At 37.6% G+C, this 25,335-nt stretch overlaps 1 protein-coding gene across 11 annotated transcripts in view; it reads right to left on the reverse strand.

Annotated features, from left to right (window-relative positions):
* PPM1B (protein phosphatase, Mg2+/Mn2+ dependent 1B) overlaps positions 1-25,335 on the reverse strand; it is a 62,368-nt gene that overhangs the window by 14,525 nt on the left and 22,508 nt on the right. For 10 of the 11 annotated variants that reach the window (XM_055815992.1, XM_055815989.1, XM_055815990.1 and 7 more), the window contains 3 exons: positions 20,713-20,858; positions 9,381-10,244; positions 7,318-7,435 (listed from right to left, as the gene is read on the reverse strand). In XM_055815992.1, coding sequence (XP_055671967.1) covers positions 7,318-7,435; positions 9,381-10,226 — 964 coding nt within the window. In that variant the 5' untranslated portion in view covers positions 10,227-10,244; positions 20,713-20,858. Of the gene's footprint in view, positions 1-7,317; positions 7,436-9,380; positions 10,248-20,712; positions 20,859-25,335 lie in introns of those variants that run through there. The other variant, XM_055815993.1, reaches the window with a different exon arrangement.

Genomic DNA, 25,335 nt, shown 5'->3' on the forward strand with positions numbered 1-25,335 from the left:
CGTCACATTATTTTTTTCCTGAAAAGCAACTACATTAAGGAATGAAATGCCATTTCCTGTAGACATTGTTCAAGGTAAAAAATTCTTTGAGCCTCAGAACAAGAGAATTAAGAAGGAATCCTCTCAAATAACATCCTGAAAAAAACCTTCAGTCAGTTTGTATGTAAAGATAAATGACTGAATTTTTTACATCAATTGATTATATTCTGGATGTCTGATTTGGAGCCTGCAACTAAAGCCAGAAGCAGCTACAATTGAAGCTTCTTAAGTTAGTAAAGCACATCACCTACCTACTTTAAACACTGCATCCCAAGTTTCCTGGTATTTAAACCTCTCTTGACCTATCACTTACCTAAACAGCAAGTGATACGCAGGCTTCTCTCAGGACTACTAAACCCAAAGTGCTTGCAAGGTATTTGCTGACTCTGTATCAGGGAGATCTGTCGGAAAGCCCCCAAAAAGCAATTCTACTATTAAAATAGCTTTACTACCCTGTAACAAATAAGGCACTATGCTTCTAAGCCCCAACTTTAAGTCAGCATCGTATCTCTGCAGTGAATAAACTAGGTATACTAGTACTAGAAACAATTTAACATTCTTCCACAAAACTATCATCCATCCATGAAGAATGACTCATGGCTAGCAAAGGAAATGACAGCTGAGCATGTACACTTGAGTCTTAGGATTTTGATCATTTCTTCCATACACGTTCACACAAATCAGCCACAAGTCCTTGTCTACACTGTGTCCTTTTGTGCAGTTCTACCTAGTTAGAAGTAGAGTGTACCACTATAATTGTGCTGAGTCACATCTGATAGGAAACGTGCCCTATGCATACGCTGCCCTTTATACAAGAGCACACCTGGTTCTGTACATACTAAAAGTAGATGAATAGTAAAAATTTGTAAGATAGACTACAGAAGTAAGCAATCACTAAATACTAATGCAAGTGTAAGATTTTTATATCTTCTTAAAAGGAAATTAAGGCAATCACAACTAAGGATTGTTGTATACTTCTTGGTACTGGAAACTTTTACTTTATGGTATAGCCGCTTCTCAGGGAGTGCTGAAATGAACCACGAGCATCTTCTCGCCATTTCTAGGTGGTGTCAAGTCAGGAATTCTAGTGGAACTGACTATCTCCTTTTATTTCTCCTGATATTAGCGTGAATAACATCATCCAGAACATGTCCCTTTCTCTTCAAAAGAAAAAAAGCTTCCTAATAGAAAATCCGAGAATAAAGCAAATGACCAAGCATGACCTTTATTCGTTACACATCAGTTAGCAGATACACACTGTGGATTTGTTTGACAAAGGCCACTAGAGAAAGAAACCAAATGTTTTCAGAAACAGATTTATAGGCATTTACAAGGTTTTCACCTTTATCTCTGTACTAAGAATAACTCTGCAATTAGATTTTCCCTGAATGCGCAACACCACAATTGCAGAAACTTTTACATCTGGATTGCTAATGTAATTCAACCACTTAAAGAATTATTTCCTGATATCATCACATATGCAAATCCCTGAAGTCCACTACAAAGCCTACTACTTAATTCCTGAAATACTTTTCACTGAAAGCCTAACATATAACTCCAAGGTAAACATTCTGAAAATTCAGACAAATTTTTATTTCAATTTCATAAAATGCAAGCTCCCAACCAGACAGCATTACAAGTTATCTGTATTCCAGTTTTCTGTGCTCCTTTGATTTCCAGCTATAAGATTATGACACATCAGTTTTATACACAGTATATATTGCATATATGTAAATGCACCAACCAACTATAACCATGTATTCATCTGCTACAAAGACTGTTTAAGCCTATAAAGAACATATGCCCCTATTTATGATTGGGGGTGCTAGTTGAGTTTTGGTTTTTTTGTGGTTTTTTTTTTTTTGGGGGGGGGGTGGGGGTGGGGGGTGGGTGTTGGTTGTGTTTTTGGTTTTTTTTAACTGCTAGTCTGATACGCTTTCAAATAAACTGAAACATATCACAGAACTGAATTGCCTACTGTGCCTAGTCTTCTCTTCCTGTGGCCAAGCTCCAGACCTCTAAAAAACCAAAGAAAAACTGAAAACAGAAAGTAGCTTTTGAAAGCGGCAGTAAGAAAAGACTGACCTAGCATAACTTGACTACTGTCCAACACACCTGCACTACTTTGGAAATTAACCAATTAAGTGACTCAAAACAGAAGCATGGCTGTGCTCTCACCATCATAAATGACTCAATCACAAGTTACTGACTACAGCATCGTACCTATTTCATAATGCTCTTGAATTGGCAGCTTTGGAATGCAGTTATACACATCCCGTCAACCTCAAGACCCAAACTAGCAAAAGAGCTTTGGTATACAGTTCTTCCACTAAAAATCTCTGTAAACTATCACTTGCTGAGTTTGTTTTTTAATAACTCTGTTAAAACAAAAACTGTGTTTTGGTACTAAAATAATAATTCTCTTAACTCTGGAAATATCTTATGAAACTACTAACTCAACTCACTGCACAAATACACAGGATCTCAGCATTCTACTTAGGAACGTACAAAGACAGACTACAAATATTACAAGTGTAAGTATTAAACTGCTCTTGAACACAGATTTTAAAACAAACAAAAGCCTGCCTCAAACAATGCCTTCCTCTCCAAGCCAGAGCTTAAAATGCCCAAGCACAGCAGTGAAAAAAACCTGTTGTCTGAAAAGTTGGATGGGTTAGTCCAGTCAGTTTGAAATTCAAGGTCCACAAGAGAACAGAGAAAAGATTCTATGTTGAACAGTGTACTTTCATTAAGAACAAATACCACTGGTCTAACCAAAATTGCTTCAGGAAGTCCCACAGGATTTTATACTAAGTGCCAACGTTGCCTTGATTTAAATTAGTCACTTACTGAAAGATGAGATTATCCAAGAACTCATACACTGTATTTTTGACATCTCCATCTTTCCAACTTAGCAGTTCTAAGACAAGCTGATTTTTTTCACAATGTTATTTCTACAGGTATAAATAAAATTGTTATTGACTATCAACCAACTGCACGTAACTTTTGAGCTGTTAATTTTTTAACAAATAAAAAAACCCATTGTTGTTCATGTTAAATTATTCTGTGCGAAGTCCAGTATTTCCCTTTTGAAAGGAAAAATCATCTAGCGTGCTATTTTAAACATTAGTAAATCTGCTACAAATTCTCACTACATATAATTACTTGCTGTAACTGAACAGAGATTCTCGGACTTAGCTGCCTAGCTTACAATGTTCAGAGCTTCAAAACACATCAGAACTACAAACTATAACCAATACACTTCCCTGAAGACTACTATCCTAATATGTAAATTACATTCAGAATACATCTAAAGAAATACAAATCCTGTCTTTTGAAGATAACTGGAAGAGATGATCAAATCCATATTATCAACATCACAACTTATCTACCAGGCGAAGTTTTTAGAATTAAGGGCAGTTTAAACACCGTTCAGGCACAGCGCTTCTACAAACTGCTTTCCAGACTACACAAGTCTACAGATGAACGCAAAACCGATTATCGCAGTTGTCCTTTCCTGATCAAAAAGATGTTACCACCTTCCCAAACTTTTCTGTACTACTCCAACACCCGAGATCATACTCTTCCCTTCTTTTTTAAACTAAACCTTTAAGTAGTGTGCAGAAATACTTATGGATTGGAAGAATCCAGCATCTTCCCAAACAATCCTCCCCATGCTGCTTAGTGGTTCGAAACACTTGTTAAAGCTTCTCTGTATCATTCCTGAACTAGTAACACTCAAGACTAATGCAAGGTAAAAATTATAGTCCAGTATTTTATTCTTTTTTTTAAATTAAGGAAACAGAGTCAAAATGACAGTTTCTTGGAATTATGAATGCAAAAATTTATTAGAGAAAAAGTAAATATTTCAAGTTCTTTTGGAGTCTGTTTCCTTTATTTTCTCCACTTCTTGACAGCATTTCCTCTAACATGCTAACTCTCATTCCTTGCTAAATGCTTGACATTTAAATGCCTTGTATCCTGTCCAATTAGCAGAACATGGAATGACACTGGGAACTCATGCAGGGGAAAAAAAAAAAATAATCAAGAAGTGCTGAAGAAACACGAGTCCAAGCTTTGAAGCAATTAATTTCTCTGGAGCAATTCAGTTAACATTTTGAGTCCAAATGGCTCTGCATCAGTTCAGACTGCAAACTCTTCACTTTAAGTGCATGTAGTATTTGTTAAATATGACAATATAGGTAAAATACATTTCTGCTAAGTTATTTTGATAGGTTAAAGTAGTAACTCAATTATGCTACAACACTGCATTGTTACTACCTCCTACCTCATTCTCAGTTAATAGGAAAGCTGTCAAATAACTTCTGATCAGAGTGTCTATTAATCTTCTTCACATTCACTTATGAAAGCAATAAAATACACCGCAGTTCCATATATTTTTCACCTATCTGCTAATTGAGAGACAAGCCACCAAGAAGCTGGGAATACTAACAAGTAACCACCGCGTGCACACCTGACTGCTATCAGTGAAGGTAACTGCTCCTGGCTCTCTCCCAGAGCCCATTAACAGCTCATGTACTCAGACACAGGAAGATAATAGGTATTTATCTTAACTACTGTCATCTAGGAAGGCTGGGCAGTAAGCCAACCAGTGAGAAACATGCCTAGAGTTAGCATATGAAGTGACCATTAGCGCTCTCTAATCTCAACAGAAACTACAAACAGGCAAGCCATTTTAATTTAGATCCCACTTAAGAGGGAAAGGCACCATACAGAAGAGCAGCACTTTCACAGAGAACTTGTATCATGGCCTGAAGGCCTTCTCATGTGTATTTAGAAATGAAGGTTTGTTACATCAACTGTCTGATTACTGGGACATTGAGCAAACACAAAAACATTTCTACATTTACCTCATTTGGTTAAGTAAGAGTGCAATTTGAAAAGCTATACAAAGAACATGAGTGATTTTTGCAGCTGTTCCACACAACTAAAAAAATTAAATGATACAGTATCTACAGTGTGATTTCTACCATGAAAATACGTTTGAGAATTTTTGATCCTGAAGTGGCAAAACTAAGCTGTCCGCAGCAACCAGGCTGCAGCAGCAGCATGTACATTTCCACATCACTGGTGCATTTCACACTGAATTAGTGTTAAGAAGTTACGAATGGTTAGCTGTGAGATTTTCAGTTGTGTACTCTCAGAAGATTCCTGATCTCAGACCTGCTGTGCCAGATTATTTCTCATATACCTAACGTTACTTATTTGGATATGAACTACTTTCTAATAAAAGCTACATGCTAATAAAAGCATGTCCCATCAGACTTTTCAGTATCCATTACAGCATGTTAAAAAGCCAGTGGGTGTCTCATTCAAATAAACCGAACCGACAAGAAAAACAGAAGTGGCCTCTATCTCCTGCGTGATAGTGCAAGAGTCCTGTATTAGTAATTCTCATGAAACATTCATAAGAAAGGAAATTTAAATATTTTATCTTTACAGATTATACACGCCATGGACATGTAAAAGTTTCCAGATCCATGTTGAGAATATTTGCTCAGTCACACCTTCGTTCATATAAAAAATAAAAAGCTTTAGCGGTCGGCAGCCAAAGCTGTGGTTTATGTCATTGAGACCTCATTAAGAGTCTCAAGATGGTGGTTTCACACCGATTCTGACCTGCAAAGTCCCAACTTCTTGGCACCCAAATTTAAAGTTACTTTCATGGAATTCTGCTGAACAGTCCTGTAGACTGCCAACACCACATTTTTCAATATGAACACAGACAAGTACCATCAGGAGAGCAATACTACAGTATAAAGCTAAACCACTGGTCTTATCACCTGGGACAGAAACATCTAAGGCGGCTAAATGACTCAGTCTACAAAGGGACCACCTCTTCATGAAATCACAGTTAAACCTGGATCTAGTGACAACGATCAGAATATTCTAGTCCAGGCCTGGAACAAGAAAGGGTACAAGTTATATCAGCCAGCTTTCTCTTCAGTACACCCTCTCCTTCCTTGAATACTGTTGCTATAACTGATAGCTTCAACAAATGGGTTAATAAACTGCATCGCCATGAGCGGGTGACAGTGCTTCAGTACTCTTCTGATGAGATTATGGAAGTTTAAAGAATCATGGCAAAAAGGCTTTCAAAACCTCTGATGACTACTTCTCTCCAAGGATGCTACTTCATGGTATTATTCCAGCAACATTTGTAACAGCAAGACAAACTGTTCCAAGAACTCAGTTCTTTTCTTGCCTGGGCTGTTTCTGCAAAAACCTGTGCCAACATAAGAATCTCATAAAAAAGGCAAACTTTCAGTATCAACCCTGAACTTCAGTCAATTCTACCAAAACTGAGCTCTATCTGAACCACTGGAATAATTGAGAAGACTAAAGAGGAGGCTACTACATATAGCTGTAAATCAGACCTTCGAACAGCCTTAATCATTCATAAAAGATTTTAACTTAGAAGCAACAGTTTGAAAGCCCATTCCAAACATCAGTTTTTCTGACCTTAGGAGCACTGCAGAAAAGGAATGAATATACAGTGGCAAGCCTTCCATTCTTCAAACTAACCTTCCTTTAACTGTTTCTGCTTAAGGGAACCAAAAGATTGAATGCAACTTCTTAAGTGAAGAGTTATTAAAACCAGTCACTAAATGAAGCTGGTTAGGAATTACATTTAATCCTCCATGAAAGTTCTAGATGATTATATGGTTTTTAGTCACACATACACACACAGTTGCTAACCACTCAGAACCCAGAAGGATGACTTAAGGCTCTTGCATTCATAGGTATTTTTATCATTTATACTCTTAAGTTTTCACAAAAGTACATTTTTAAAAGGCTGTCAGTGTGAAAAATAACTCACAGCTATGTTAAACAGAAGCAGTTAAAAAAGCTTGGATAATTTAATAAGTTGTCCCTTCACGAAAACCCAGTAGAGCTTTTTCTTTGTTAAAAACTTTCACAAAAAAGGAACAAGTATCCCTTTTAATACTTTGTAAGCAAGATATTAGCAATACCACAATTTACTTAGTTGATGTAACATTCTGCAAGGCCAGTGGTTGCATTTTGACCTGTAAAGACAGAAGTAAAAACCTAAAGCTCAATATGAGAGAATGCTTGTGGAATACCAAGATAAACTAACCACGTGGCTTAAAAAAATTTTCTTGACACAAAAATCTGAAGTCACAATCAGGCCTGAATTTGACCCAACATACAGTGGCATGATGGATTTCAGGGGTTTTGTTTTCATGCTGAAGTAGGTTATCACAGCATTTCTAGTTAAGAAAATGGATTTCTTACCTTCAACCCGTGATTCCAAGTACTTATCCAACTCTGCATCTTTTTTCACTGCTTCATCTGAGACCTTAGGAGCATTTGAAAAGCAAACTAGTACAATACTCATGTTATCACGACTCCCCTATATGACAAAGAAAAAAAGAACAGTTATGATCTTAAGACTTCTTTCCATTTTTCTATTCTAGTCACATTTTTACTTGTTCCAAATACACTACTATAGATATACCTGTGAAAAAGGAAACCTTGCAATAAAACTGTATTTTGATTAATAAGAACCTCTAAGTTTCCCAACTAAACTACTCAAGTTAATTTCACTGATTTTTTTATTGTACATTAAGTCTAAACATTTAATATATTTAATGGACTGACTTACATATCAACCATTGAAATACAGTATCAAGAAAACAGGTCAGAAAATGGAGTCATGTAACATGACATTACATGACAAATTAAGCCAAGTTAAAAACAACTCATGCAAAATGAAATGCAGAATACTTATCGACTACTAGAATAGCTAGCTCTAGCTACTAATTTATTTCGGTTTAAGAGCATTCATGTAAGACATTACATTCATTACAAGTCTGTTTATCAGAATGCACCTGTGTCGTACATCACACTTTGAAAAAAAGTACAAAATATGAGTTCATTTAGTACGGCCAAGATGATCTTACAGACTGTCACGTGCTCATGAGTATCAGGCAATGGTTTTTTTAGGTACTAATTCTAATGCCACTTTCTTCACTACTAAGCTCTGATACCACTTTCCTGCTCATATTTTATTTTCAAAATTACAATCCACAGCCAAATTTAAGAACATAGTGCCTAAGTCTCTTACAAGGAGATCCAGCAGAACCATAATCTAAATTCCTGGTTTGAAATCAAGACCTTAATATACTACCAAAAAAAAAAAAAAAAAAAAAAAAAAAAAAAAAAAAAAAAAGAAGTTAAGTGCCATCAGTCACTGTACATTGTTTCTGTGTAAACCCAACCTACTGGATGGCTCCTATCATCTGAAACAACAACTCCTTCTCCTGAAGAAATTAAGAGAAGGAATCTGACTTTAGAGTGAATTCCTTCAGAAATGCTCAGGAGTTATTCTACATTCCTTTTCATACCAAGCATATGGGGACAACTATCGTTTACAGCAGTTAATATGATGTGGTACAATTCACATCCTGAAGACAGGTGACAACATTATGATATCATTACAAACTGCACAGATTCAGGATCTAACTTCGTAAAAGAAACACGAGGTCAGGAGTCAAGTTTTACTGCAAGTATATTACAGTGATCAGCCTTTAAACAAGGCTGTTTAAGTGCGAGGTCAGAAAAGCTATGGCATTTAAACCAATCATACAGCATATGGTATATGCTGGAATACAACCCCATTTTGAAAAAAATTACTTACCCTTTAGTATTAAGAACTCTGATTTTATTATTTTCCTCAAAACTCCATGTTTTTGTCTGTGGCCTAATGAGGGAACTATTTGCACTAGTAGGAGCTGTACTTTTTAGGGAATACTGGAAATGGTATACCTATGAAACATTTGTAGACCAACCTGTATTGCTCTGAAAAAACTCTAAATTTGAGGAGTGGAAGCAAGCTCAGACGCTGAAGTAGTGCTTCTCCATCTAAGCAACAATAAGCTGAGGACACCACTTCAGAGGACAGACAAACCATAGCATACCTTGAAGAGGAGATGGTGCAAATGCTGGTTTTATGCAAACGATACAAACAGTGCTCAACTTCAAAAAAACCAAAATACCTTGCACAGAATTTATTCATTTTACAAATTCTGTATTTGGAAACAAAGTTTAGAGCTAGAACCATATACAAGCATTATTTGAGAAAATAATAAAACTTTGTTTTTGCAATCGCTATTACCTCTCCAGGGACAAAGAATGAGGCTGTATATTCTTCAGCAAGGATATATCTGCAAATGGGTGCAGAAGTTTGAGGGAACAGAGAGGGAGAAGGGGAAAACTAGGCCAGGAACTTCTCTTAACACTGTACCCATCTCAACAGATCATTTTAGAACAGCTGCTTGGGGAAAACAGTTACATACCTTATGTAAACAAGTGTCCACTACCCAATTGCACACTTTTTCCAGGTCATCTGATACTTCAAGTCTAGACTTAACAAATTCACAGAGCTCTTCATTGCTCATTACATCCCAGATTCCATCACAAGCCAAGATGATAAACTCATCTTCTTCTGCCCTTAAAATTTCACAAACCTCAGGCTCTGGAGAAACAAGTTGTTCTGTAGGGCCTTTACCGTCAACACATTTGTAGTCATAGTCCCCCAGAGCTCGAGAAACTGCCAACGAACCATTAACACGCTGAATCATTACACTGCCTCCTGCATTCTGGATTCGCTCCTTCTCCCTTGGGTTGCAAGGTTTGTGATCCTGTGTTGAAAAACAGACTTGTCCATTCCTATAGAGAACAGCACGTGAATCACCACAATTGATAAAGTATACATGCTCAGGTGAAATCATAACTCCCACTGCTGTTGAGCCACTTCTGTCCATCCCATTTCTGAGGTCTGAGAAATTGCGCATATACTCATCAATTTTCAAAAAGCCAGTTCTGATTCCACTCTTGACATTTTCCACTGAAGGTTCAAGAGCAGATCCAGGTTTTTCTGTCGCCCTAAAGTCTTCATTGTTAGTGATGTGTTCTAGTAAGTGCGTGGAGCAATAATTTGCAACACGAGATCCTGCGTGACCATCATAGACAGCAAAAAAGGACCAATCCTCTAAGCCATGGGGAATACCTACAACAGCTGTGTGAGCATCTTCCATTTCCACTCTCCATCCCTGCATACTGCTGAGGCCATAACGCAAGCCATTCCCTGCACCATGAGCATTATGTTTTTCAGTTTTTGGTTTATCCAAAAATGCACCCATGTTTATGCAATATTGAATCTGGAAAACAGAGAAGAAAAGTCTCATTTATAAAACCACCACTCTATATAAGCTTTGTTCTCATTTTCCTGTGTTTCTTCTTTACAAAACAAGTAATAAAGTATGCACATGTGCAAAAATCAACAACAGGAGAAAAAAGTAGTAACATGAATGAAGTATGAACTTACAGACCCCTGCTTGAATTTTTAGTGGTTTGGGTTTGAGGTTGTTTTTGTTCGTTTGTTGTGTTTGGGGGTTTTTTGAGGGGTGTTGTGTCTTTTAAAGAGCTATCGCATCAAAATTAAAGGCTCTACATACGAAGGCAGGGCAGTTAATTTTGCCACCCTGCCAATTTTCTCATTCTCTGCATAAACTAATTCATGCTGGAAAAGTAACAACTCTATCATTCCTACTCTCTTTCCAGTTCTATTGTGGCATGAAAAGATAATACTTCATAAATTAGAACTGACTGGCCTCACTAGCTTTGCACATACTGTGCTACTTCTGTATTCTTGTAAAGCATGGCAAAAGTGACAATAGGGGAATGCAGACCATTTGCCAAAGGAAACAAGGTAGCAAATTCCACTTCGATCCAAGACAACTTTTCACAAGATTCTCTTAAATTCTACTTAGTTCTTTGTAAAACAATATTCACATTTCTACCATCCCTAAAAGACATTCATGTCCTTATATGTAATTTTAAGTTCAAAGACGCACCGATCTTGATTTTAAAACGTATCCAATTACAAGGGATACAAGCTATCTAAGGGAAGAAAATAATTCACAGTAAATTAGAAGTTCTTCAGTATTTGGAGACCTACTTCAAAATGTATATGAACCATCTCTAGAGAACAAGCTTGCAGGTAAAATGTGAATAAACTATGTTGAAGCTTTAGAGTACTTCTGACTTCCTCTCCTGTACCAGACAATGTTGTCCTATGTGGACCTGAAGAACTACCTCTCACTTCACAAAGACAGCGGAGAATAAATTCTTTAATCCACAGATCCCTTAGTACTTTCCCAAGAACTTCAGAAACAAATACCACAACCTCTGATCATGCTAAAAATGACTGCCCCATGACACACTTTATGACTGGATGTGAAAGTTATAGCAACCTTCATCCAAAAGGAATTTGAGATAATTCTCCCATGACTGATCCTGAGCAGTCAGTCACTAGGTCTCTGACACACTAGTACCCACCAAGCCTGCAAAGTCATGATAATTTAGTTCAACGGTTTGTTACCAGGTCAGAAAAAGAGGTTAAAAAATCCTTACTTCTGCCATTCCCTTCATCTAAACACATTCTCAGTATACACAGCTTACTCTGACAGGAGAGATAAAAAAAGAAATAATACAATGCAATGAGGAGAAGATTACAGTTAAATTCTGCACCCCACCTCCCTTTTTATGGTAAAACTTTAGTATTTTCCTCCAGATAATTCCAACTTCACACTACCTCTCTGCTACAGTGACCTCCATAAAGCATCGAGGTCTTTAGTTTAGTTTTACCACCTGTATTAATTGACACACAAATACTATCTATATTCTTTATCTCTACTCACCATCCACTGGCCTCTAATTATATTACCTGGGATAGCAAAGATGAAGATAAAGTGACTATACAACCACATGTTACGCATTGCAAGCTTCACACTATGTAATTTGCAAGTGAAAGTAGTAAGTTACATTCAGCTTTGGTTTTCCTTCTTTTTCCAAAAAGAATACTTGCAACACTGCAAATCAGTGGAAGCAACAGAAATGAGGTATCCATTACCTAGCCAGATACACAGCCCAAACACTTTACAGCCCTTTCTCTTGCAAGATCTGATTTTGCTTTGAAAAAAACCAAAGAATCTGTGTCAAATGCTGTCATAAAAGCAGAGCAAGACAGTGCTACATACCACCACAAATAAGTGTTCTCAGCAATTGATGTTCTCAGTTAAGAGCTGAACAAGTCCCACAGTTTAAAATACAACTAACTAGTTGGATCAAATACAATCAACAGCAGCAAAGGAGACTTGTGAAAGGATTCTAGTAACTGATGACCACTTATTCACATATTACACATAATACAAAGCTATTTTAAAAGCACACAAAAACATTTAACATTCAATATGTAATATAGAACTGAAATGCTGCCAAAATGACAGAAGTCCTCCAACACTTCAGACCTTGTATGAGATTCCTTTGAGTTAAGTATGTCCTTACGTTCTTAAAATCAAAAGTATGGAAGAAATATCAATAAGGAAAAAGATCAAACCCTATCTAACTGCAAAAGCCTTTAAGCTCAGTATTGAATGTTGTGTTTTATATCTATAAAAAACAAAATGCACTGTTTAAAAAAAAACCCAAAGGCCCCTATCACATCTTAGTTTTATCTATTTAATAAGTAGCTTTAAATTTTCCAGCACAAGAGCGAGAATTAAAAGGTCATACTATTCAAGGTTATGTTATTGACATTCTAAATATCCTTTTTAATATTACAAATATTTAATGAAGGATGCAGAGACTGACTTGCAATCAGTAAGAGAACAGACAGCTGTTCCTATAAAAGACACCGAACACATAGAAAAAAAAAATCTTTCTACCATTGTGTATATTATGTCAACTATATAAGGCAGCAACTGGTTTGAAGACCAGCTGGAAAAGTCAAGCCATTTCAGTAAGCATCAAAGAAACAGTGATTTCACCAATTCATTGAAACTCAGGTTTTTGATCAAAGTTATCCGTGATAGTAAAGCACAAAGACAACTTAAAATGGATGAACACCTGTTCTGTTAAAAACTTAATTTAAAAAAATACTACAAAGTTACAGAAAAAAACAAGTAAATAACATGGCATACAGGTGAGTGCAGTATATTCCTCCCAGCTGTTATGCACAAATGTAATTTGAACTTCACACCTACGGTGCCACCAGACACAACTATCTCTAGCAGTAAACCCAGCCATGTATTTATCTATGTACAAGGTAGTTAAGTAAATCAGAGACACTTTAATGAAATCTGTGGTATCATACCAAACTTTACTTTTCTTAGGAAATCAGTCTTAAAAAAAACCAAAACCAAACCCCCCAAAACAAAAATGGACAAACACACACCACCACAAACAAAACATGGCTTGTTTTCTTCAAAATGAAAGATCACAGTAAGAAAACAGTTCCACTGGAAAAACAGTACTCTGGCACTCCCATCTAGTTTTGTCCCTCTTAATCTCAGGCTAGATTGGTAAACAGACTTGAGCACCTAAAAATGGGACTTGGCCAAACAGACCTGCAAAAATCCTACAGAAGGCAAAGCCTGTCATAGGTCTAACCTGGTGTTTCCTTCCATCTCTTAATTTAACCATACTAGGCTAGATACAAGTCAATCCTGACACAAGCACCTAGATAAACATTTAAGTTGGGTCAGAATTCATGAATTACAGAATCATGGAACAATTCACATTGGAAGAGACCTCTAGAGCTTACCCAGTCCAACCCCCTATTCAAATTTTAATCAATATGATATCCAACAACAAAGATGGCTCAGGCTGTTTAGATCCTTGCCAAGTTTTGAACATCTCCGAGGATGGAGATTCCATAGCCTCTGAGCAACCAGTTCATGTCTGACCACATTCACAACAAAAACAGAACTCCCGTCAGTGCAGCTTGTGCTCTTTGCCTCTTAACTTCTCATTACACATCTCTGGGAAGAGCTTAACTCTACCTTCTCCACACCCTCCCATATTGCATAGTTGGAAGACAGCAACTGCATCCACCCCTTGGCCCTTTCTCCTCCATACTGGAGGCACTCAGCTTTCACCTCTCCTCATACATTACATGCTCCAGCCCCTAAGTAACAGAGTGGTCCTCTACTCTACTTGCTCCACTACGTCTATGCCTTTCTTGTACTGGGGGCCGACACTCCACACTGTATTCCAGATGCAGCCTTGTCAGTTCCAAATAGGCTAAAATAATCACTTCTCCCAATATACTGGATAAACTTTTTCTAATATGGCCCAAACCTTCATCACTACAAACACACTGCTCCCTAATGTTCATCTCACTCGTCGCAGTTGTCCACCAGCACCCCATGGTTCTTTTCCTGCAAAGATCATTCCTAAATAGTCATCACCCAGCCTGTATCGAGGGACAGTTACACTATTCCAGGTACAGGGCTTGATTAAACTTCCTGAGGTTACTATCAAACCGCTTGTTCAACATGTCAAGATCTTTCTACCTGTTAAGGCCTACCCTTTGGCTTATTTGACCATTCTCCTTGACACGGTATCACATGAGCTAAGAATGAATACTCTTTTCACTGTCCAAGCTGTTAATGAAGACTTCATTATGCTTCCCCTCAACACTTCCTGGCAGCTTAAGGAATAAGCCCCAATCATCTTTGTAGAGCAAGGTTCAATCTTAAGAGAAAACACAGCCAGCAGAGGAACAGATAAAGTGCTCACCTTCAGCTAGTAATTCAGCCATGATTTTTAATCATTACTTGTAAGCTCAAAAATTCAGTACCTCTTCAGCTTTTGGGACTTGATTTCCAAAGATCCCATTTTTAAATGAAATTTAATTATGTAATACATTAGTTTGAGAAGAAAATATTTTAATTTCCTCCTGATGAAAATGTTTTCCCTGCATGAGATTATTAGCTGAAACTTCCAAAATCTGGAAGATCCTATCTACTATAATTCCCCAAACATTCTTGGAAATTGAGAAGACGTTAGTTCTCATCCATGCTCCACAGATCATTCTTTAAAACAGTATGTATTCTTCATATCAATAATGGAAACCTATGACTGACTCCCTTCTTTCAGTAGCCTTCCCAACTCTGGGGAAAAAGAGGAGTAGGAATAGTAGTAGTAGTAATAATAACAACAACAACAATGAATCTATCACCTGGTAAATGCCAATAATCACCAAGGCTCAAAGGCTTTTGGAAAGCCTTTAGAGGAAAATACTGGCCTTTTCCTCTCTCTGGCCGTGGAAGAAACTGAATCTGAGCAACAGGCTGCTAAAGCAGCGGCTCTAGCTACCACTTTACTGTACACTCTTCAGCTCTAGTTCTAAATCAATAGCTAAGCCATTTCCAAGAGTTCAGGGCTGAGTCTCTAACGAAAGCTGACACCCCTTTGCCAGGGCAAAAACCTAACCCAAGGCTTACTTCTCTAAAGTCCTAACATATATTCTTCTCTGATATTTCCTACCCGATACAAATTTTACATGAGGTCCTCATCTCAAATACAGAGATGAGCATTACTTCTGGCTCATGAAACCAAAGACATCTACCTTTTTGAGGTATGAAGTATGAAGACAAAAGCCATGTCCTCTGACATGCAATAAAAATTCATGATCAGTATTCTTTTCCACAGTTACGTGGTGAAGACTTTCATTGGTATTAGATTAGCCATATAGTAAAGGGTCTTAAAATCGGGTCTGTGCATAAGTTTATCTGTTTAAAAGAAAAAAAGCATGACACTCAGATCTACTTATAAAATGGCAGATGGCTCCTGTGAGTTACAGATATCCATGATTTTCTACTACACCGTGAAAGGGAAATAGGCAGCTACTTTAAATGAAAGCATGCTCCTTTCCATATAGATTTATATTTAACAGGCAGAAATATTTACTTGCTGGTGATCATGAAGATGGACAAAATGTAATTAGATTATAAAGGTCTAAAAGCCATAATCAAAGTTTTTTTTAGAAACTACAAAATAATTTTCAGATTACATATCAGTTTCAAAGAGAACATCAGAACCAGACTAATAATACCTTGAAGACCAAAAGTCCCAAAGGCAATAACGTTATCTTTTCATATAATGAGAATGGTCCAACACCAATCTTTTAGGTTTAGGTCATAAAAGTGTACTGTAAAATGTCTCTTCCTCAGAAGCATTCACTCAACGGGCCAGTCATTTTTAATAAGTCAGTGTTGTGGAAGAGAAACAGTGCCAGAGTTTCCTGTTACAAAACACATGTGTTCCTGCTATAAAAAAAGAATGACGTTTCAACAGAGAAAATGCTGTGCTAGATATTAAAGATGTAAATGATGAATAAATTATCCAAATAGCTGTGACAATTTCAAAGCTTATTGAAAAGCACAGAAAGGAATAACTTTCCTGGTTCAAGTAAAAAATTACACCTTAGCCTTAGTAGAAAGCTCCTCTGTCTTCATCTTGCACTCACTCTACTGTGTATGTACGTGCATACACCCCCACCCACCCCCCACATCACATGTGTCTACACATACCACAGGTTTGATATTTGTAAAGATTCCCTGTACCCTTTAATCTACACAAGAAAGTGATAGAATACTCTAATCTTTTACTAATCTTGTGTTTACTTACAATATACTATCATTATATCATCACCATACTTAGATTATACTACATGTATCCTAAATACAAGTTCATTTGATGAGTGAAAGCAGCTTTACAGATCTTTATTTTTGGTCCCAGAAAACTTGGGATCGCTTTTGACTTACTGACCTTAAAAATGCTGGCACTACATAAATGTACATTAGGCAAACAGTTACTGAATTTTTGAGCAAGAGCTCTGAAGCTTGGCTGCAACCTCTACTCTAACTAGTACAAGTTAGCCACAAGTACTGGCAGAGCCAAACAGCAATTATTGGAATCCAAGAATGTGATCTCAGTATTTTATGTAGTTCATTGTTAACTGAAAGTAAAAGGACCATGATTATCATTCATGTTCCACTCACTAGGGATTTATTTGTTTTGAGTCACTTGTGTTTTGTTTGTTGTTTTTTGGGTTTGTTTGTGTTTTTTTTTTTTTAATAATCTGTGGCCATAGGAGTCACTGTTAGGAAGGATCTCGGCTGACCAAAAGACACTGATCACAAAGAAATAAAGTATCAATATAAACCTTTAATACAGAACTTATGCTAAGTAACTGTTTCCTGCCAGAACCACATGAAAGCAGCCCAATAGGCTTCTAAACCAGGAACTGAAAAAATTTTGCAAGTTATCCCCATCATGACGTAGAGTAAGTGCCTAGGAGCTGCCACTGTAACTTTGAAATTAATTTCTGCACCTCTATTACAACAAGTTGGGGGAAAGAAACAAAAAAAAAAACCCCACCCAAAACACATAACATCCCACCACCACACTACTTTTAAACCAGTAAGTTAAAAAGGAGATGAAAGAGATGTCAGAATGTGCTTCAGCTGCTTTAAACTGGTCTGGAGGTACAGGCGTAATTTAACACTGTGGATTCACATCTATTTTCAATGTCAGTGGCAATACTTGAAAACATTACTGCTTTTGCTCTGCCTCAGCTACTCACCACTACATTGTGCCAGCAATTTTTTTTTTTTTCTTTTTTTCCCTCTCTCAGAACTGCTGGCTGAGACGTTTTTGCCCTTTCATTTTGAACTGTTTCACTGAAGAGGTGCAAAGTTAGCTTTAGTATTTTGAAACTCTGTGACTTCAGCTGCACTGATCTTAGAAGCCAGCAGCTTAGACAGCAGATCCAAGGGGGTAGTAACCTTCAACAGAAGACAGTGGGGGAAAAATAGAAAGGAGCACCAGGAACTAGGTTAAGAGATATAGCCTTTTTAGCCATGTTGTTAACACCAGAATAACATGCACTCATGGTCTTTTCAGAGGTTTTTATATTCTGCTTTCTTGTGCTTTATTAAAACATGGATAAAGCTAGGCAACTACAGATCTTCAAGCTCAGCTTATATGGCAACCACCTGCCTGCGTCTCATGGACAAACTGCACACTTCAATGCTGTGGTTTCTTATTTTTCTGCAATGCAGTTTGGTAGGTACAAAGTGAGAGATCATACCCAAGATACTCAAGATTAATTTCACAAAACATGGAAGCAGACTCTGAATCCAGCTTTGCAATCATAGCATATAGAACAAAGCCATTGGTGCCCAGGCTGATGCATTTAAAGTCACCAGGCTTTTATCATGTAGCTTCGCTCTAGCTTAAGTCACAGAAGTCAGCTTCACATGGTTTTGTGGCCAAATGAAAGCTTAAAAAAAAAAATGCAGTGTGGTTCCTAGTTAGCTACACATAATTCTGTGCTTGCCAGCGTGACTTCCGATGGCCAACAGCCCTTAATTCACAGTGGCACTGCAATGGCACTAGGGACTGAACTGAAGAGGAATGCAGCATCATTCTCAGTAAAAAACACTCTACTGTAGTCGATGTCTCTAATGTTACTCATTTTAGTCTTCCAGGTAAGAACTTCAGCCTTTCTTTATATTATTGCTTCTAGCACCTTGATGGGAACAGAATGAAGGCTGAAGTCTCCAAGAGCCAAGATAGCTCTACGTAAACCAGTGTTTATGCTCTTGTACTACGTTCTTGGAGTAAGAGTTTGCTGCACTGGCACCTGAGTGAAATGGGCCTACTTGGTCAAACCAGGTATTAGCCTGAACAGGTAATAAGCCCTGAAGTCACATATTGTCCTTAACTCAAACTCTGCAACCCAGTGTGGCTTTATTATACCACCCGGAAGACTGCACTGTACTTTTGTTTATCCCTACTGACCATACTATGACGAGATTTATATCCCATGATATTAACTGAAATTCCTTTTGTTTGCCTGCATCCGCTCATGCTTCCTGTAGCTAACAAGCATGTTTCTCACTCCTTTACTGGGCTGTTGAAAACAGATGCACGTACTGCACTTTGATATTACAAAACATTGACATAGTACAAAAGTGATCCTCCCCTAATGAAGTTTATAATTATTTCTATGCAGAATCATTTTTTTTTTGTTCTCTAAATTCAATAAAGACCAACTATTTTGAATTAGTCTGCTTCTTTTCAATCAAACCACCACCGGGTGGGTTTTTATTAAAGAAATAGCTCCTAAGATTTTGAAGGAAGAGAACAAATGTTTAGCCAATATACTACTGGTACTAAAACTGAATATTTTACTGATTAGCATGAAGCAGTATGTCACTAAAAATTATTTCTCCTTTATTCTAAATTTTAGCATTTAAGAAAACTTTTTTTACCTTTTTCAGTGTTTGTTTACTAAAAGCTTCAAACACATTTTCATGAGAAAACAGCAGCAATGAATCACCAATTCATATCATCAATAACTTGTTCCTAAACAGGTCTGAAAGACCAGAGTAAGTGTTCTGCAGCAGGTCTACAAAACCACAGTAAAACCCCAAACCATTTATTTACATAATTGAGGGGTGACTTGTTGATTCACACAGAAACCTGAGGAAGTCAGACACAAGGGTTAGGCTAGATGAATGCTAGAAGTCCATTTCAACATAGATTAGTCTATGACTCTCACAGAATAATAGTAAGAGTTGTGCCTTTTTTTCGACCTGTTACATTGCTGCAAATTAGTACTGACATTCAAATCAAGACAACAGTAACAGAAAAAACCCAAAACACTGTAGCAGCAGAACCATCGATGCCACCCTCCTTGGCAGAAACCTGTCACTGACCTATGCACCATCCAGCTTCACAGCAAGACATTAGACTGCTTGATTCAAACAGTCCAGACTCTTGTCCTGCCACTATTGACAAGTGCAGCCTAAGGCAAGCAACTCTTCTCATCAAAGATACCAAAGTAAAATCAAGACTGAAAGCCTTAACTTAATCGTAACTGCAGATTCAGCGTATGCAATGAAACCATTTCATTGATAGTCTTCAAAACACATATCCCCCGTTTAAAGACTGAAATATTTTTTTCAGAAACATACAAATTAAAATACACAGTCTCTGCAGCAAGTATTTGTGGTGGTATGTGCTTTTTTTCTTAATTAATATAGCTCTGTAGCATTGACTTTATCTTTTTTTTGTTAAAAAAGTCAGAGTAAAAGGACATTGACTTAGTTCCCTACAGGTGAGTTTAGAATATAGTGATTGAGTAGCAGGACAAGAGTTATCACCATCATTTTCAGATGATTATGGTAGTTACAATAGAAAAGCAGCAGGCAGAACATCTTCCCTGACCTGGAAGAAGCCAATCTACCCTTGAAAAGGGCATTGAAGAGTTGCAGATACAATGGACTTGTAACAAAAATGGAGAGATTTTCTGTAACTGATTAAAAAAGTCAACTTAAGCAGTAAAGCTGCCATTAGAGCATTTAAGGAAACAGCGACCTTGAGGGGAAAAAAGCCACATGCAGACAGTAAGCGGATCTCAACACAGTGGCAAAACACTTCATTGGCTTTTACTGACTGACACTGTGCAGTTTTGTGTTAGAAAATACCTCCCTCACAATCTAAGTCAGCACACAAATAAATGACAAGTAATTTTTCAACACCAACAGTGCTTTGTACTGTAGCAGAGAGAAGCTACACTTTGTTACATTTCCTCCCTATTAAAAATGAATTATGCAAAGTTCAAATAAATTTAAAGAAGAAAATACACCCTTTTATCAAACCTGTTATGAAATTTCTCTTAAATTCTTGGTCAATTACAAATTGCAAGTTAAAACAGTCAAAGTGATTATATCTTCCCATGATTTTTCAAGTGGCAGAATTTGTTCTTACCTGTAATTGCAACCTTGTCAAAGGTTCTAGTTCAGTGCTGAAAGAATTAGTTTACATTCCTGCGGCCAAGAAGCACATCACAGAATGACTTGCAAAACCTTGAGATAACAGTCCAGGACACAACATCTGCTTTATTTTGGTACTTCCTAGAAAGGAGGAAAGAAAGTAGTTAGCTTACTTGATAGTTTACAACAGATTTGTACATGATTTTTTTCATGAATACAACTTCTTCCTAAATAGAAATGCTTGAACTAAAGCTACGTGTGGACATCAAAAGACCTTTCAGTACACTCTCAAAACAGGATACTAAAGATTCATGTTAACAAAACATCAGATTATAATTCCACACACACACACCCTATTTCCTTCACCAGCACAGACTAGCAGTTTCCTAGTTTTGGCTGGGATAGAGTTAATTTTCTTCCTAGTAGCTGGTATAGCATTATGTTTTGGATTTGTACTATGAGAATGATGTTGATAACACACCGATATTTTTAGTCCTTGCCAATTAGTGTTTATACTAAGTCAAAGACTTTTCAGCTTCTCATGCCCTGCCAGTGAGGGGGCTGGAGGAGCAGAAGACATTGGGAGGGGACACAGCCAGGACAGCTGACCCGAACTGACCAAAGGGATATTCCATACCACATGATATCGTGCTCAGCACAAACTGGGGGAAAAGCTATCTGGGTGCCACTGCTCAGGAACTGGCTGGGCATTGTTTTGCAAGTGCCAAGTACTTCATTGTACATCAGTTGTTTTGTATATTCAAATTATTTTATCATTATCCCCCCCCCCCCCCCCCCTTTTCTGTCCCATTAAACTGTCCTTATCTCAGCTCGTGAGTTTTCTCACTTTTACTCTTCTGGTTCTCTCCCATGTCCCACTGTGGGGACAGGGGTGGGGGGATGGGGGTGGTGAGAAGCCAGCAAGTGTCTAAGTGGTGCTTAGTTGCAAGCTGGGGTTAAACCACAAGCACTTAAAAAGTCATTTAGCCTATTACCTGGTATTCAAGTCCCTAAATTCAGTAACAGAATAGCTTTTGCATGCCTGCTAGTATAACGGCCCTATTTGCTTACTTTTATTCACCTGCTCAAATGACAGAGTACAAATCCTTGGGCATTTGACAAGACTTAAACCCACTATGTGTAGCATGTGTAATTTGTAAACTCTTTATTCTGCTGGCTTAGACGTAAAAACGCACAAGAGTTTAGAACAAAATCAATAACCTTCAGCTGCAAAAGAATTTCAGCTCCTCTGAAATAAGAATAATTGTTTCTTTAAAAGTAGTTTCTCCAAAAATAACCATAAATTCAGCTTAAAATGTAAAAGTAGCAGATAACTAGCAATTCAGCTCTATGTGTCTACAAAAGCATTTAGGCATCTACCCATTGTTTTGAACAGGATGCAAATACCCAAATTCCTTCATGGATCAGGGACTACACATTTAATCTTATAAACCACTGCATCTTACAAAAGTTACCATGACAGTACACTGGTAGAAGGAACTATTGCAAGAAGAACTCTGGATAACAGCCAGCTCTGTCCAGGGCACGAGGGAAATACAAGCCTTTTTGCAACACTGATGGTTTTAAACTGATTACAGCATTCTGATGAGCTGAATGATTGATAAGGGAGACATATTGCAGACCTTGACTTCAAGCCCACTGATCAAAGAATGGAGTTATGACAACATTTCATTATGTCTTGCCTCTTCTGAACACTAAATAGTGCTTTTCAACTACCAAAAAGTGTCATAAGCAAGAAATTGCTCAAAAGAAGGAGTACTGTGCTACAGTTTGAAGAAGAATTGTAGGGGTTCAATAAGTTGTATGCCTGTAACATCACACTGCTGCAAGCCCTGCACTTCCCCCAATATTCTCTCTTCTTAGACACCACAACAGGATGGATGGGTTCAAGGAATCAAACCCTCCGTCACTTGAGCTCTCCGATTCAGCTTATGAAATGCATGATCCAACAAGCACCAATGCCAGACATGCAGAACCAGCAGCTGCTGCCGATTCAGATTTGCACCGAATATTGTGAAACCATACCTTAACCAGCATCCACTAAATCATTAATGAACTCTGAAAAGGTATTTTGAAAGACCTAGGCAGCAAGTATCCTAAATCATTGTATTGGGCCACATAGCAAAAGCCCTCCCCAAAAATTTAAAAAGTTTCAGTAAAAAAAAAAAAGTTTTTTCCACACCCAAGAACTTCAGGGAAACAAAATCCAACCAACCAGAACGCAAGCAGCACAGATTCACGAAGTTGTACAAAACAGCCTAACTCCCTATTCTGAAATACACCAGTGACTAGGGCATGGACAAAGAATGCATGACCAGAACACAACTCCCTTCAAGCACTGTCTCCCACCTTCAGAAGATCCCGTTAACTAGGAGGGTACATAGTGCTTGCATGGTGAAGTGCTCAAAAGCCTCAGTTCTGATGCTACTCCAGCAGCCCTCAGCAGCAGCTGACTCACAAAAGCAGAGCTAAAGACAAGCATTATGCTTCCCACAAGCAAGAGACTTGACCCCTCCCATACAGGGGATGTAAGAGCATTCAGACTAGGGTGAGTTTTAGTCTGCAAACAGGTTTCTTACAGTAGGGCAGATTCAAAGATAGATATTTTGGGCCAAGAGCATCTTTCCCCAGAATAATGCTCCTGTTTACACAAATTCTACCTACACTAATTCTCAGAAGAGAAGAATACAGCATTCAGTGTCCCAAAACACAAGAATACCTTAAGACATAGAATTCAGACCACTGATCATTGCACAAAGAGGGGACACTACTACTTACTTCTGCACAGCACTCTTACTTCTCCAAATAAGCTGCACTATGTTTTTTTTCCATATGGAAAGACACTTAGATTCATGACACAACTTTGCGATAACAAACTACTATATCCAGCCCCCAATAATTTGTGGGCCGAAAATGCTCACAATACACAAATGAAATGGTCTTATCCAGATTGCTCATTATAAATTACATTGCAAGAATAAAACTGAATGCTTCCTATTAAAGGCTTAACAAAATTACAACATGTATTAAGCATTTTATTTGGGCTCCTTAGATCTTCGGAATATGTAAACACAATATTTGAGTAAGGCTAGGTTAGTTCAGTGATAGTACTAAGACACCAGTACCCTACAACAGAATAGTTTTTAATTGAGCACAGCTTAAATATTCCCTGGCTAATAAGGAATTTTAATTTTACAGTATTTCCTGCAAAAGGTAAAGACTATGCAGCCAAAGCCATCATATGTAAGTCACTGTTAAAGAACTAAACCCAATATTCAAACGTAAGCACATGAAAAAAAAATCATTCAGCCTACAGAAATTTAAAGAATTCTACCATGCTATTTTACAGAAGGATAGGCATCAAATGCTACTCTTCCTGATGATTAAATATATACTTAATAACCCTGGCAGCAAGCGAACCTCAAGCTGACTCCTAACGTTTAACACACACAATACCCACTACAACATCTGGTCCTTCGCAAATTTCCAGACTCTGGTCAGAGAAGCACCAGAAAAAACACCAGATTTATTCTATTCCACAACCAGCTATGACTCTGGATAACCAAATCATTGCTGCTATAAAACAAGTAAACAAACCAACCAACCCACTCCCTGAACACCAACAGAAAGAGCTATAGTCTAATGTGTCATAACTGACCTTACAACATCACAACACCACCACTGCTGATACCATCTCCCAGAACTGTAAACCACAAAAGTTCACACAAAAAGATAGTAAAAGATTTTGCAGAAGTAAAAGACAGCAGGAAGGAGAAGAAAAAAGAGCAATAGTGCAAGCTTACCACAGGTTAGCTAGTATACTGCAGCCTCCCAATTGCATGTTCCCAACAGACAGTAAGTCCCTCTCCTGAGAGGCATTCATTAGGTTACCCGATTTTTCCGGGAACTTAAGAGCACATACCAAGGGAGCGCACTACTCGTGCTGCAAATTCATGCAGTAGTTCTTCCTTAGTCTACATATATGACAAAGCCCAAACTTAAAAAAAAAAAAGAGTTAATTTTTGTGTAATTACTTGAGACAACATACAACTTTTACCCTAAAGAGTAAGTTGGTTCTTCCTCTGTAATAAACAGATAATTAATTATCTCTGCATTTGCTAAGTGGTTCTTGGTTCTATATAAAAACATGAATCAACCAAGACTGGGCAAAGCCTTGATTTGTGTTTGTGCGGGTGTGGGGATTCCCCACGCCCCCGCCCCCTTTTCAAACATGGAAGCAGCATTAAAATGTTCATTATTACAACAGTTAGAAGAGGGAGATTGAACAGAAATTTGAAACTAAAAACTCCATGAAGTAATTTAAGTTCTTTATCCTTTTTGAAGCAGTTGATCTAATATTATGGTTTTGTAAAAAGCGCAATGGTATCTTTCTAGTACATTTTAGAAGAAACACCCAGGGCTTCTTAAAAAGCTAAATGCCTTGAAATAAATTTACTTGGGATTCTGGTGAAAATTTAGTTCAGCAGCTTGAGGTCTGCAGTTCTAACTTCCAACAGGAACATACTATTAGACCACTATTTTACACTCGCCTAAAAACATGGTAATACTATGTATGGACTTAGTATTCTAATTAGGT

Source organism: Falco peregrinus, chromosome 11 (assembly GCF_023634155.1).
Source record: "Falco peregrinus isolate bFalPer1 chromosome 11, bFalPer1.pri, whole genome shotgun sequence".
NCBI lineage: Eukaryota > Metazoa > Chordata > Aves > Falconiformes > Falconidae > Falco > Falco peregrinus.